Source organism: Pseudorca crassidens, chromosome 10 (genome assembly GCF_039906515.1).
Source record: "Pseudorca crassidens isolate mPseCra1 chromosome 10, mPseCra1.hap1, whole genome shotgun sequence".
NCBI lineage: Eukaryota > Metazoa > Chordata > Mammalia > Artiodactyla > Delphinidae > Pseudorca > Pseudorca crassidens.
Genome location: NC_090305.1, coordinates 62,654,590 through 62,669,573, shown reverse-complemented (window position 1 = coordinate 62,669,573; position 14,984 = coordinate 62,654,590). Strand labels below are relative to the sequence as shown.

General features: G+C 41.4%; 1 protein-coding gene and 1 long non-coding RNA gene across 3 annotated transcripts in view; one reads left to right on the top strand and one right to left on the bottom strand.

Moving 5' to 3' along the window:
• LOC137232318 (uncharacterized) overlaps positions 1-14,984 on the bottom strand; it is a 557,085-nt gene that overhangs the window by 440,409 nt on the left and 101,692 nt on the right. The gene's annotated exons all lie outside the window — the stretch shown is intronic.
• EIF1B (eukaryotic translation initiation factor 1B) lies at positions 11,841-14,584 on the top strand. Its single transcript, XM_067754003.1, has 4 exons — positions 11,841-12,128; positions 13,069-13,232; positions 13,446-13,547; positions 13,921-14,584. The coding sequence occupies exons 1-4, from the start codon at positions 12,098-12,100 to the stop codon at positions 13,963-13,965; spliced, it is 342 nt and encodes a 113-aa protein (XP_067610104.1). The 5' UTR covers positions 11,841-12,097; the 3' UTR covers positions 13,966-14,584.

Sequence of the window (14,984 nt, the reverse complement as noted above, 5' to 3'; positions counted from 1 at the left end):
ACCCCACTGAAAACTCAGGGCATAAGTGTCCCACTTTCTGCCCCAATCACTTACCCAGAGACAGTTCTCTACCTGCTCAGAGCACTGGGACTCACTGTTAAGATATCATTCCCTACCTAGTTACATGATCCACTCCTTCATTTGTATATAGAGCATTTTGTGTGTTTCCCTATCTTCATCCCATTCATACAGATATATGTCATTTATGTGCATGTCTGGATTGATATGGTGCATTTTGTCTAATCCATGATTCGTGGTGAGACACTGAAAAGTTCAGAAGGGAAGTGACCTGAGCAGATTTGTGAGTTTATTTTTTTTAATAGCTCTGAATTTTTAGTGTAAGGAACATATTGTATCAGGGCAAAGAGACTGTAGATAGACAAATTAGGAGACTTCCTATAGAGTCCAGGAAGAAATCAAGACAGCTTAGATTAGGACAGTGAGGAAGGAGAATTTTGTTGGATCCAGAAGACATTTTGGAGGCAAAAATGGGATTTGGGAATTGGTTGGATATGGATAGTGAAAAAGATTGAAGTGCGAAGGATGCACGCAGACCTCTGGCTGGTTCTATTCATTGAGCTGGGGGCTGGGGAAGGAAGACTCCTTTTTGGATATGTTTGATTTGAGATGTTGGTCAAGTGGAGAGGTCTGGGAGGTGGGTGGATCCACAACTGTAGAGATCAGGCTGAAGTTAAAGATCAGAAAGCTGTTAGGACCTGGATGGAGCTAGAAGCTGTGCCTACGGATGGCATCACTGATGGAGCTTATAAAATAGGATAAGGACCGAGGGCCCTGGCCCTGTAGAACTGGACTGGCAGAGGGAAGAGCAGTCAGAAAGGTAGAAGGAAAATCAGGAGAGAATGATGTCTCAGGAAACAAGGAAGTTTAAAAAGGAAGTGAATGAGTGGCTACTGAGCAGTCAAGTAGTATAAAGACTGGAAGACATCAGGGCTCTGATTTCATGACCGGATTGCACTAACCAATATAGAAATGGAAGCACAATGTTGAGCAGAATCTCGATAAAAGGATCAAGTTGGGTCACATTGAGTTTAAGGTGCTTCTGAGACATCCTGATGGAGATAACCACGTGAAGATTATAAACACACATTCACTCACTGAATTCACTGAATTCAGCAACATGTCTTAGTGTCTAGGCTTTGCCAGGCTGGTACCCAGCACAAGATAGGCTGGGCGGGTTGGAAGGGCGGGGGTCAAAGATCTGTGTTGAGCATCTCAAATCCACGAGTCTGGCTCGTTCTCTGTTCTTTCCTGTTCCTTCACGGCTCCTTCATGGTGCCTTTTGCTCCTTTATTTTGACTGAATGACACATTTGGGATTTGGAAAATGTGTTCCTGCTGCAAAAGAACTTGGATTCCCTATGATCTTAAGCATCTGTATTACACCCTGAGGCTCTGAACTGTGGGGGTGGAAAGGATACTCAGAGTTCCCTGGGGTGCTTTTTAAGAATACACATGCCGGGACTTCCCTGGTGCGCAGTGGTTAAGAAGCCGCCTGCCAATGCAGGGGACACGGGTTCGAGCCCTGGTCCGGGAAGATCTCACATGCCTCAGAGCAACTAAGCCCATGCGCCACAACTACTGAAGCCCGCGCTCCTAGAGCCCGTGCTCCACAACAAGAGAAGCCACCGTAATGAGAAGCCCGCGCACCACAACGAAGAGTAGCCCCTGCTTGCCGCAACTAGAGAAAGCCTGCGTGCAGCAACAAAGACCCAATGCAGCCAAAAACAAATAAATTTATTTAAAAAAAAAGAAAGAATACACACGCCATATATCTGGAGAAAACTCTAATTCGAAAAGATACACGCACCCCAATGTTCACAGCAGTGCTATTCACCATAGCTAAGACATGGAAGCAACGTAAATGTCCATCGACAGATGAATGAGTAAAGAAAATGTGGTACGTATATACAATGAAACATTACTCAGCCATTAAAAAAGAATGAAATAATGCCAGTTGTGGCAACATGGATGGACCTAGACATTATCACACTAAGTGAAGTAAGTCAGACAGAGAAAGAAATATCATATGATATCACTCACATGTGGAATCTAAAAAAAAATGATACAAATGAGCTTACTCACAAAACAGAAAGAGACTCACAGACATAGAAAACAAAATTAGGGGATTTCCCTGGTGGTGCAGTGGTTAAGAATCCGCCTGCCAATGAAGGGGACACGGGTTTGAGCCCTGGTCCGGGAAGATCCCACGTGCCGCAGAGCAACGAAGCCTGTGCACCACAACTACTGAAGCCCACATGCCTAGAGCCCACGAGCCACAACTACTGTAGGCTTCGCACCCTAGAGCCCGTGCTCCACAACAAGAGAAGCCACTGCAATGAGAAGCCCGTACACCACAATGGAGAGTAGCCCCTGCTCGCCACAACTAGAGAAAGCCAGCGCAGCAACAAAGACCCGACGCAGCCAAAAAATTAATTAATTATTTTTTAAAATTAATTAATTAATTATTTTAAAACAAAATTATGGTTACCAAAGGGGAAAGGGGGGAGGTATAAATTAGGAGTATGGGATTAATAGATACACCCTTGTATATATAAAATAGATAACCAACAAGGACCTACTGTATAGCACAGGGAACTATACTCAATATCTTGTAATCATATATAAGGGGAAAAATCTGAAAAAGAATATATATATGTATATATATATATATGTATAACTGAATCACTTTGCTGTACACCTGAAACTAACACAACATTGTAAATCAACTATACCTCAATTTAAAAAAATTTTTAAGGAATACACATGCCAACCCCCATCCCCCTTACAAAATCCTAACATTTCACACAATTCTACTCCCTAATCACCTCCCCACCCTTGCCCAAGACACTAGTGATGCTGAAAGTAGGTGTTCCTGAGTTGGAAGGTGACTCAGAGACCAAGCAGAAAGAGTGGAGAGGAGCGAAGAAAGGAGTGGCAAGGTCCCCAGGTTTCCTGCCAAGGCTGCTGGGTCAGTGGCAGCTCCATTAGCGGAAACAGTGAGAACAGATTTGGGCATTGGAAGTACTTTCTCTTGCTCTGAAGTTTGCTCAAACTTTCGCTTGAACTGATTTTGCAATCTCCACATTTTGTAATTAGCTACTGTGAAAGACATCTAAAATGATCATTCTGAGTAACTAAGAGAGGTCCTTCATGGACTGCTTGTACCATTTCCTCCACTATTTGTAACTTAGCATTCTGGCTGTACAGCCTGGTGACTGAGTTTATGGCTAATAATTTCTAATATTTTCACAACATCCTAGCTCATGCATGAAGACAAATCTCATCCCATCTGTTTTTTCTGCTAATGGGTCAGTGATGTCCCCACAGCTAAATTATAGCAATTATATAGAAAATAACATGTTTACTTTGAAAAGCCAGATTTGGTTTTCGTGGCTGGGTAGTTTTGACAGTTGCACAACTGTTTCTAAGAGGGTGAAGGTCTTTACTCTTTTACATCTGTAAGAAAAAACCACATGGAATCCCTTTCTGCAGTTACCGTAAAAAATGCTATTGAGGATATTGTCCATTATATTGCCTGGGGTCCTTTATTTTGGAATTATACTCCAAGAAGCAATGACATTGCCCTCCAAACTCACTGCTATTACTGACAGCTCTGCAAATTTTCATGTTTCTGTGGAAAAGTATTATTATTAAAGATGCCTAATATTCAAAGGGGATTGAGGTGAGCTGAACTCAAGAGTAGATTTTCTTTTATTTAATCTGTTTTCTCACTCTCTCTCTATGTCCTACCCATTTCTCAAAGCTGAATGGCTTTATTTACATAATTCTCCATGTTTGTTTCCCTTCCTCAAAGATGCTTTTGATGCAAAATAACTTCCTCTCCATGTTTATTTTTCTTTAGCACAAGGGGAATTCTAATGCATTTCCTTTCTGCCAGTAGCTCATGATAACCAGTGTAACCCAAGTGGAAGAGATCTGAGACCCTACCTGGTGTCATGGATATTTGGAAATAGCTGCCTCCTCTACTTCAGCGCTATCCCCCTCATCCTGACACCATGATGCCACTGAATGCAGCTGTGGGGTTGCCTGTCCACTGGGCTCAACTGTCCTCTGCTGGTGACCACCACTCATAACCCAGCCTTTGGGAGGCACACTTCCTTCCCTTTGCTTCCAACACACCACCTCCTGATTTTTCCTCTTATCTTAACAAACACGTAGGCACAGTTTGAGCAGAGAAGGAGTCACTATTTCCAACTCCTTTGGAAATAGTGTGACCAATGATATGGAAGAAAACCAAGAGAGGGTGATGTCATAGAAGCCAAGAGAAGAAAGGAGCAGTTCACTTCATCAAATGCTGCAGAGAGGACCAAGTCAGATGGAAACAGTGAGATGGCATTGGGTTGGCAATATGGAAGTCAAGCACACTTGGGCACGGATGGTCTCAGCATAACAGTGGATGTGGAAGCCTGTCTGGAGGGGTTAAGGAGAGATGAGTCATGAGCAAGTGGAGAGAGTGATGATAGACAACTCTTTGGAAGAGTAGAGAAATGGGTCCTGGCAAGAAAAGAATATAAGTCAAAGGGATTTTTGTTTTTGTCCTTTTAAGATGGAAGATTCCAGAGAATATTTGCATCCTGGTGGAACTAATTCTCTCTATATAGAGATATTATAAATGCAAGAGGGAGAGGGGGATACTTCCAGGAGAAACATCTCTGAAAGGGCAAAAGAGGAAAGCAGGGATACTTATCCATGGTAACAAGCTGGCAAGGCAGAGAGCAGAGGTACAAACACAGTGAGATTTGGAGATTTGGTGACTGGATGATGTTTGTTTCCATCTGATTGCTTCTATATTCTTAGTAAAATATGAACAAGGTCATCAGCTGAGAAGGAACACAGGGGATGGAATTTGGGTTTGAGAAGAGAGAAGATGTATGAAATCATCATTGTACAGAGTGAGAAGAAGAAAAACATCCTAGGAAGTGCAGTAAGAAGTGTGGCGCTGACTGCCCATTTGGGATTTGTGGTCCAGAATTTTAAATGAGGCCAAGGTAAATAGAAATATTGCCTGGAAAGCACTTAGCCCTGACCTGGTACATAGTGCACACCCAATAAATGCAAGCTATTACTATTTTGACACATCAATATTTCTTCTTTTCTTTGCTTAGATGAGATACAATCCTGTCAAAAGAAAGAAGGAAGGAAGGGAGGGAGGAAAGAAGGAACTGAATCTTGGGTTACATTGTTTTACCAGTATTGCAAACCCATTAAATAAAGAAAATGTTTCCAATAAAGAAAGGTGATTAAACTCAAAAGTCTTGAAAATGTAGACCCAACGGCCCAAGAAACTGACAAAACATGAAGAGCATGAGGCTGTTACCAGAGCTTTGTCCAGTCCTGTGACATAAGGACATCATCGTTCTGGGATTACCTACCATAGTAGGCAAACTATGATATGGGCATATTGAATGTAAAAAAAAATAACTGGTGTCTCAGTTAAAAGAGTAATAGAATCAATTAAGTAGCTCTCATATTAAAGTGAGCTAAGAAAATAATTCAGGCAAGCTATTATTACAACGAAAATATCGCCATAAATTTGAGACTTGGGAACGTCACTGGTCTATCCTTGAAATAAGAAGCAACAACCTCCTACGTCATCCCACTTCCAGAAATTGTATGAGGTCCTATAACATGCAGCCTTAACTCCCACACTGTGGTCCTCGACCTGCCCTTATTGGGTGGGGAGAGGAGGCAGTGTCCTTGGAGAATAGAGCCAGCTGATCAATTAAAATCTGTTTGGTTTTTTTTTCATCTTATTGAGATGACCATACAGCTTGTGTCCTTAAATTTGTCAGTGTATTGGGGAAGGGAGGGATCAGTCTCTTCACAATGTGGTAGTGCACCATTTCTGTACTTCCAAGTTAAAGCTCAATGAAATGATGCTGTGTGGCTTTCCAAATGTATGTTCTCAGTACCTCTTTACAAAGAGCTTTTCTGAAACTAGGTGACTTACAACTATGATGTCCACTTTTCTTTCCCATGCTGTCAAGGGGTCTCATCTCCTCTGAGAGATACAAGGTCTCCATCACCTCTGCTCGAGTATCACCAAGTCTCCATTCCCCTTCTCGGTGTCCCAAGGTCCCTCCAACACTACTAATTAAAATGCAACTCCTGGGAGTAGTCTTGGTTGTGTTCGAGTTGTAAAAGTCTGTCATTGTGATTTGTTAAAGACTTGGGGTGTGGAGGATTCCTCAGTCCCTGGCTGGTGAACATTTCTCTGTGCTACTACAAAATGGCAAAACTCTGTATTTCAATCTTTGTATATTAAATTCTGAAGCATTTACAGCAATTTTAATAATATACTTGCTTATGAAAGGTTATCCTGGCATGTCTGGGTTAATAATATTCTTTTGGATACAGTACTGACTTGATTTGCTAATATTTTATTTAATATGTTGACAATGAATAAGAGAAACTGTTTACTTTTTACTTTTTTGTATCCTCTTTTTATTACCATTTTATTGAGATACAATTCATATAACATACAATTTACCCATCACCATAATTAATTTTAGAACATTCTCATAACTCAAAAAAGAAACTACAGAACAAATGTACAGGTACCAAGGGGTAAAGGGGTGGGGTGGGAGGAATTGGGAGACTGGGATTGACATATTGATACTATGTATAAAATAGACAACTGATGGGAACATACTGTGTAGCACAGGGAACTCTACCTAATGCACTGTGGTAACCTAAATGGGAGGGAAGTCCAAAAGGAAGGGGATATCTGTATGTGTATGGCTGGTTCATTTTGTTGTGCAGTGGAGGCTAACACAACATTGTAAAGCAACCATACTCCAATAAAAATTAATTAAAAAAAAAAAGAAAGTACATATTCAATAGCAGCCACTACCCATTTCCCCTCAAACACACCCCCAGCCCTAGGCAACAACTAATCTACTTTCTGTCTCTATAGCTTGGCCAATTCTAGACAATTCACCTAAGAGGGATCATACAGTATGTGGTCTTTTGTGACAGGCTTCTTTCATTTAGCATAATGTTTTCAAAATTCATCCATGTTGTAGCATGTATCATTCCTTTTATGGCTGAATATATTCCATTGTATGGATATACCAAATGTTGTTTATTAATTCATCAGTTTATGGACATTTGGGTGTCCTGGGTGTTTGAAAATTGGTATGCTTTGCATTGGGTACAAAGTTTTACATATATCTATTGCATCAAACATATTAATTATATTATTAAAAATACCTATATCTTTACTTAATTTTTGTTTACCTTACATGTCTGTTTCTGAAACAAACATATTACTGTATTCCATTATGACTGCAAACTTTTCAACTTCTCCATATTTTTCTTTTCCTTTTCTGCCTTATATACGTTTTGCCAAGTTGTAAGGAATATAAAAGTTTGTGATTCACATTCTTGGTCCAATATAACTTTGATCCAAATGAACTATCCTTCTTTGTCCTGCTTAATGTAATTTTTCTTGAATTCATTTTTCCTAATAATATTGTTATATCAACCCTACTTTTCAACTTGCAGTTGCTTACAATAACTTTTTCAATCTTTGTCATTTGACCTTAAATGTGTCATAAATAGCTGCTATATAAAGTTTTGTGACCATTTTTCATCAAAACTAAAGAGGTTACCTTTTAATAGAAAAATATAACATTCACACCTGTGATTACTGACAATTATGTACTTTTTACATCTTTATTATGACTTAATGTTTTAAATTTACTCTGATTTCTTGTTGCTCTTTTATACCTTTTCCTGTCTTTTGTTGGATTGAAAAATGCAAGAAATTTCTATTCTTCTAGAAATCACCCATAAAATATTTCACCCTCCTTACATACCAATATGATTTGGACATAACCATCATTTTTGCTGATTTCTTTATGCACCTATATTCTTTTATCCCATGTCTTTCTCTTCCTTGGGTTTTTAATTTTTCTGGAGTATATCATCAATATTGTCCATGGAAGTAAACTTTCTGGGTTTTTAAACATTTTGAAAATGCCTTTATTTTGCCTAAATACAGGATTTCAGGTTCAAAATCTCAGGATTTTAAAGATATTTCATAATCTTTAATAATCCAGTGTTGCTAGTATTTAAGCATGCAGTTTCCGCCATCAACTGATTTCTGGGTGTTTTGTTTTTCCTTTAGGAGGAAAGAAATGTCTGACCCATTGACGGTACATCCTTGTTGTTTAGTGCTGGATTTAGTCTTCCCCAAAATATATCTTTTCTGACATTATTAGGGATCTTTTGATACTGAAGATACCAAGTTAGCCATCTTGAGCCAATTACTGTTCCCTTCTCTTTAATGATAGTGTAACCCTTGATTATTAAGTTTAATGATCTATCATTCAAGTTCCCACTGCAGGTTAAGTAGGTTTCTAGAAACATGATTTTACTTTTGGCTTTTGCAAATACTCATAATAATGAGTTTTGCTCTAACACAGTTCTGCTATTTTCAGTGATAAATAAAAGAATTAAGTCCTTCTTAACCTATAACGTTTTCAAGCATTTCATTTATATCACGCATTGCTAATATAACAATCAAGTGTTCACGATAGTAAGTTGAGATTTTTAAGTGACTTTTTCTGACCTAGACACTAGATCTAGGTCCTCCTAGATGAGGAGTCCCACATCTCTCAAGAACCGGCCTGCATTAGGATCCTTGTTGAGTCACCAGGAGCAGCTGGTGGGAGGCGTGACCTCAGCGGTGTTGAATTCAGAGTGCAGCAGCTGAGGCAGATAGTTAGTTATGCTCACTGAAGCAGGAAACCTGAGCAGCACATCATCACAAGGCCACCGCAACCAGCAACCTCTGGATGGATGAGGACCCGAGGTCCTCACCTGTTAGCATGTCTTCATGACTGGCTCATATAAGAAACAACTGCATAAAACCCACCATTGTCCTTCACGGTAGGCAAACTGCTGGGGACACTGTTCACTACATCACAGCAGCCCCTTTATGATAACCCAAGAAAAACACCTCCTGTGGCTCTGGGCCAGGCAAAGTCATTCCTCCTGCACAACTAGTATGTTTTCATCCTGTAGACACATGGACTTCCTAGCTGATTTTCTCGTTGTCTTACCGTTAGGAAGTTAAAAGCCGGATCTGGGGTCTATCTCTAGCTTTGGGGGCTTGTATTTCTCAAATATTCTAACTTTTTTTTTTTAATCTTCCCTGATTCCTTTAGTCAATACTACTGTTCTCTGCAAGTGATCTAAACTCCCTTCGGAAATAAGGCATGAAATAATCACCTTAAATGAGGCTGGTACCATTTAGAACTAAAAATACTAGATTTTAAGTGCTTTAATTTGTTCCTTTTATAACTTTACATATAGGTCAAATCCTTTCACTCTAAACCAGTGCTGTCAATAGAAATAGTATGTGAGCCATATGTAACACTGAATTTTCTAGGAGCCACATTTTAAGAAGTAAAAAGAAGCAGGTGAAATTGAGAAAATTTAAGTCTTCCAAAGGTCAGTGTGTACTTTATAGTGAGAGCACATCACAGTTTGGACCAGCTACACTACAAGTGTTCAATGGTCAGGTCTAAACACAAATCTATGAATGATGACCAGGGTCAGAAGAGCTTTCCAGATTATAATTACAACGTATCCGACCTGTATTCATAGTTGGCTTTGATTGAAGATTTCTGAGCTCCTGGGGGTTTCTGATGCAAACACTAGGTCTTAGAAAGTATAAGCTCTCCTGACAGGGGTAATGACCATGGCAACCCAAAGACTTCTGGATCTTTTTTAACTTGTCTATGTTCATTTGTTATTTTTTTTCTTGACTGGACCACCCTTGGCTCGTTCTAAGAAATAACATAATATAAAATGGTTTGGGGCGTCTAGTAACAAAGGAGGAAAACAGAAATAGAGATGCATTTTGCTTATTCTGAACTTCATCCAGAGCAGTATTAAAAATTACTTTAAAGCATGCTGATAAAGGTACAAGACCAGAAAACCACTGTAGGTGTAATCAACTAATGAACAACAAAAAATGTTTGATTCTCCTTGTTGTAGAACCAGCTCTAAAACTTTACACTTTAGTTTGGATAATAAAAGTGTTATTCATTTAAATCAGGACTAAAAGACCAAAAATGCAGTTAAATTCCTGAGAGTTGAAAATTTGATTTTTTTACGGAAATTATTTAACCCATGAAAGCCTCCATTTCTACATGAATATAAACAGAGTAATAACTACATCACAGAATGGCTATGAAGATTAACAATACTGTGTATAAAGGTTACAACAGGCAAATAGTATGCACTCAATAAATGGTACCTATCATCATAGTTAATCACTAAAGATTATTAAATCCTGGTATTCCTAACCTGGAGTCTGCAGATCCTTGGTCCATGGCTAAAATTGCGGGGGTGGGGGGATTCCTAAAATTGGATGGGGAAAAAAGACTCCACCTACATTTTCACTAACCTCTAACCCAGATTTAGCCTTTCCTCCATTATGAATGCTGGCAACATCCCAGTAGTACCTGAAGGATCTGTAACTTTGCACCAATAGAAGTCACAGATATTTTCATATTACACTTCTGATGCTACAGACATCTCAAAATATCTTTTGTTTATCACCTTTTTAAAATTCCAGCCTTTGTGAGACCTGCTGCTAGATCTTGTTAACTAATGCATTAGTAAAGAAGCAATACTATGTTATCAATGTACTGTTTTTAATTTCAGTATAATAGGTTTCCTTTGTAATCCTACATGTTTTATTTCATGCACTTAAAGCATTATTCTGAGAAGGGGTCTATAGGCTTCACAAGACTGCCATGGCACGAAACAAGGTTAAGAATCCCGAACTTTTAGTCTATCTCTTTGCTTCCAGAAAGCGAACCAAGTTTGACAATTGAGCACCTGCCTGGGTGAGCCCATTCCCATAGTCTCAGGTTTGTTCTCCTGTGTTTAGCTTGATAGGAAGATATTACTGTTCTGGTATCAATCAACCTTCTGTCAATTAACCTTCCTGTTCAAGGTTCTGTATTTAAGTTGATGGGCTGATTTTCTGGTGTGTTCGGTCGACCTGGGGGACATACATGGCCCCACTGGATGCCAGGCCCCTGCTGAAGGTGGGCAGCGGTTCTGAATTGTGGTCCCACACCAGTAGCACCAGCATCTCCTGGCTGCTTGTTGGATTTGCAAATTCTCGGGTCACACCCCAGACGTCCTGAAACAGAAGCTCTGGGATCTATCAGTCTGTATTTTATTAAGCCCTAGGGGAGATGCACGTTAGACTTTGCGAACCACCGCGCTAGGGCATCGGAGGGCAGCCCAATCCTGGGCAGGAGGCTCCCACCTCGACCCTTGGTAGGGACGAACAGGGTTCCTGCAACCGGACAAGGCGGGAGGGGAGGAGGAGAGGTGCTGAGGGGCAGCCATTAAGTCGAAAGCCGGGACTAGGGACCTTGTTCTGCTTCTGTACCCCGATTTCACTTACATTACCCAAGGCCTCGAGCGAGGGTGACTGATGGAGATAATCCCCCCCCAGCACCGAACACTCGTTGCTGCCCCTGTACCGCGAGAGAAGGCGAGTCAAGGGAGAACCTGCGAGAGTGCGGGGTGTACAGCTCTAGACCTACGATCTCTAGCCAGATGTCTCTGCAGCCCTCTGGACCCTTCCCGGCCCCGCCGCCCGCCGCTGGGGGGCGCACCCCCTGCTGGGAATTGAGGTCCCGGAAGCCCGCCCGCTCCAGGCTTTCCGGGCTCTCTTGCCTCGTGAAAACCACAAGTCCCAGGGCGCCAAGCGCGGGAGGGTCACGTGGGAGGGGCGGCGGGCGCGGCTAAATAGTCTCCGTCGGCCATTTTGTCGGAGAAGCCGCAGCGCCGCCTCTTCTCTCGCGTCCTCGCATCCGTTGCTGCCGCCTCTTCCTCCGCCTCCTCCTTCGCCTCTTCCTGCCTCCTCCCGGCTTCCGCCGCCGATCCAGCCGCTTCCCAACCCCGGGGCGAAGCGTCTCCTTATTTATTTCCGTTTTCTCGCCACTACCGCCTCCTGACACGGTGATCCGGGCGGGCCCCGCAGGAATTTTATCCCCTCACCGGCCTCACACTAGTATCGCATGTCCACTATCCAGAACCTCCAATCTTTCGGTAAGAGCGGGTCGCCCCACCGCCCGTCCCGTCCCCCCACGTCCCCTGCGCGCCTCTCGGCCGGTAGGCCACCGCTGCCCGCCCTCGCCGGGGCCGCTCGCCGGACCCCCGCCCCAAAAGGCCCCCGGCCGCCCTCCCCGCACCCCGAGTGGGGCTTTGTCTCGGTGCCCGGAAGATGGCGACCGGGCCCCTGGCGAACCCCTCTCCGAGGGCGGCCCCCGGAGCCCCGGCCGCGGGCCTTGTGCCGCCCCCTGCCCGCTCCTGGACCCTCCTGCTGCTCGCTTCTGCTCCCTGCCACCTCTGCGACCCTGTTCCGCCCCCAGACTTGCTCTGCTGATCGCCAGGGGGGACGCCGGCTCGGGCTGGGGCATCGGCGTCCATTAGCGGTCGGGATGGTTCGTGGCTGCTCTCGGGCGCATTTAGTAAAAGATGCTGCGGATCAGGCCTCTGATCTGTTACAGGGCAGTGGGCCAGTCTTCTCTACTTGCGTAGTAATACGTAAAATTACTCTTGATATACATATATATATCTTTTTTCGAGGCAGAGTTAGGGTTAAATTATTGGGGTGGCATTTGTGAATGTTTCTGTTGTCATCAGAATGTAATCGAGATGACGCACATTTTTATAGTGGCTCTAAAATTAAGGTCTTAAAATCTCTTTTCTCTTATTAGAGGATTATGTTCAACGATAACATCTAAAACAACGTTTTTCTGTTCCGGTATCAGTGGACATACCTGTTTAAAATCTCTTTTTGTGAAAGTACCTTGTAGGTTTTATTAATACTCTACCCTTATCACTCCCCCACATCCGCACCTGCAGAAAGAAAGCAGAAGCACTAGAACCTTCTTTGCTGAGTTTCTAGATTGTAGCGTAGCTGTATCTGGAAATTACTGACTAAAAGATATTTTCCTGCTTTGGATTTTTTTGTATCCCTTTGCAGACCCCTTTGCTGATGCAACTAAGGGTGACGACTTACTCCCGGCAGGGACTGAGGATTACATTCATATAAGAATCCAGCAACGGAACGGCAGAAAGACACTGACTACTGTTCAGGGCATTGCAGATGATTATGACAAGAAGAAACTTGTGAAAGCTTTCAAAAAGGTAAAGGTGTTAGGGAGAAGAGATTAAAATATAGTTATTGACACACGTCTAAATAGGATTACGGTTCACACCTTTTACTTCACGTTAAAGTGGGTTAAAATGATTGGACCCAAGGAAACTGTGTTCATACTCTTAATTAACATCCAGATAATCTTAGGGTGAAAGTAAAATATCATTGCATTTGACTCAGTTATGCTGAATCTACTTCTTCAGAAATTTGCCTGTAATGGTACTGTGATTGAACATCCTGAATACGGAGAGGTTATTCAGCTTCAAGGTGACCAAAGAAAAAACATTTGCCAGTTTCTCTTGGAGGTGAGTGATTGGGTGCTTTATGTACAACCTTGAGATTGCTTCTAAAATTGTATTTAAGGGCAATGTGAATTATTACCTACTTAGTAAAAAAATCTTGTGAATGAAGCACATTAGTTGTACTTATTTGGGCAGGAGTACCAGTTTATTTTGTCATTAGAATGACCTGATCATTCCTTTGTCCATTTAGGATGTTTTGTGGAATGTCAGGATATTCAAATATGTGTTGAGTTTTTGTTATTAACAGTTTATGCCACAAATACAGTGTTGCAGTAACCTATTAACAATGATTCTTTTTAATGACTGCTCTGTCTTCTTAGGAATGAATTTATGTGTTACCCAGAGTGATTCTGCTAAATTAAATTTTATTTTGCAGGTTGGCATTGTCAAGGAGGAACAGCTTAAGGTTCATGGATTCTAAAATGAACCTAAATACGTGGAGAATTTCTTGAATAATTTTGTTCTCTAAACCAAGTTTGGCTGCCTTGTGAAATGATTCTCTGCAGTAAACGGACTTTTCATTTATTTAATCATTCAAACTTTCATTCACATCTGCATGATTACAGAAAACATGGGGTATGTAGGCTAGTAACACATAAGAAAATTGCAGTAAGATGGTAATGAAACCCCGTATTCATCTTAACATGTTTCCAATGGAAAATATTTTGTTTTGAGTGTTTATTTGTTTATTGTTCAGTTTATTACTTTTCACTTGATTAAATTTTTTTGTTGTATTAAACCATGTACGTTGCAGCTTAACAATAAAAAAAAATCTATGAATCCTTTTGTGAGCAGTTAGGCTCCCAAATCTAAGCAAGTAATATACACATATAGTTGTTTTTCATAATTGTCTCATTCTGTGTATTCTTTCCAGTTGATTTCAGATGCTGTGAAGAGCTAGAGGAGAACCTTTGTTATATATGTAATTTTGTTCTTTACTTACTTAAAAATGAGTAGAAACAGTATAAACTCAGAGCCAAGAATTTGCCAGAATGTACTGTTAAATTTTTGAAAAGAAAATGAAGCATAGTTTAAACTTACGTATTGGCACAGAGAATTATTTTATTTATTTTTATTGGTTATGTTAGTGGGGAGCCAACACAAGTCTATCCCTAAGTGACAGACAGTAAAGTAGGTTCCTGACATAAAATAAATTTAGTCACAGGCAGTGCCCTGCAAGTGTGGGTGGAAGGCATTGGGGTTAGGGTTAGGGTTAACTTCCTAGAGTGCTAGAAAGTGACAGAGTTGGGGTGCCAGCCAAGGGCTTCCAGCCAGAAAAGCCATGTTCTTTCACTAAGTCACGGTTTGGTATTCACCAGAGGAAGTAAGAGCCAAGGGCAGTGGTGCATGGGTGTTGAGGGTAGGGTGAGAAATAAGAGAATTCACAGTTCTTAATTAGAGATTTCTGCAGCTCATCCTCTTCAGTTCCAGACTTCTGCT

What these genes read in the sequence shown, in the direction of transcription:
- EIF1B (XM_067754003.1), top strand. Translation starts at nt 12,098, where the DNA reads ATGTCCACTATCCAGAACCTCCAATCTTTCG. An exon ending in CCAGAACCTCCAATCTTTCG is followed by an intron (nt 12,129 to 13,068) that starts GTAAGAGCGGGT and finishes ATCCCTTTGCAG; the next exon opens with ACCCCTTTGCTGATGCAACT. An exon ending in TTTGCCAGTTTCTCTTGGAG is followed by an intron (nt 13,548 to 13,920) that starts GTGAGTGATTGG and finishes TTTATTTTGCAG; the next exon opens with GTTGGCATTGTCAAGGAGGA.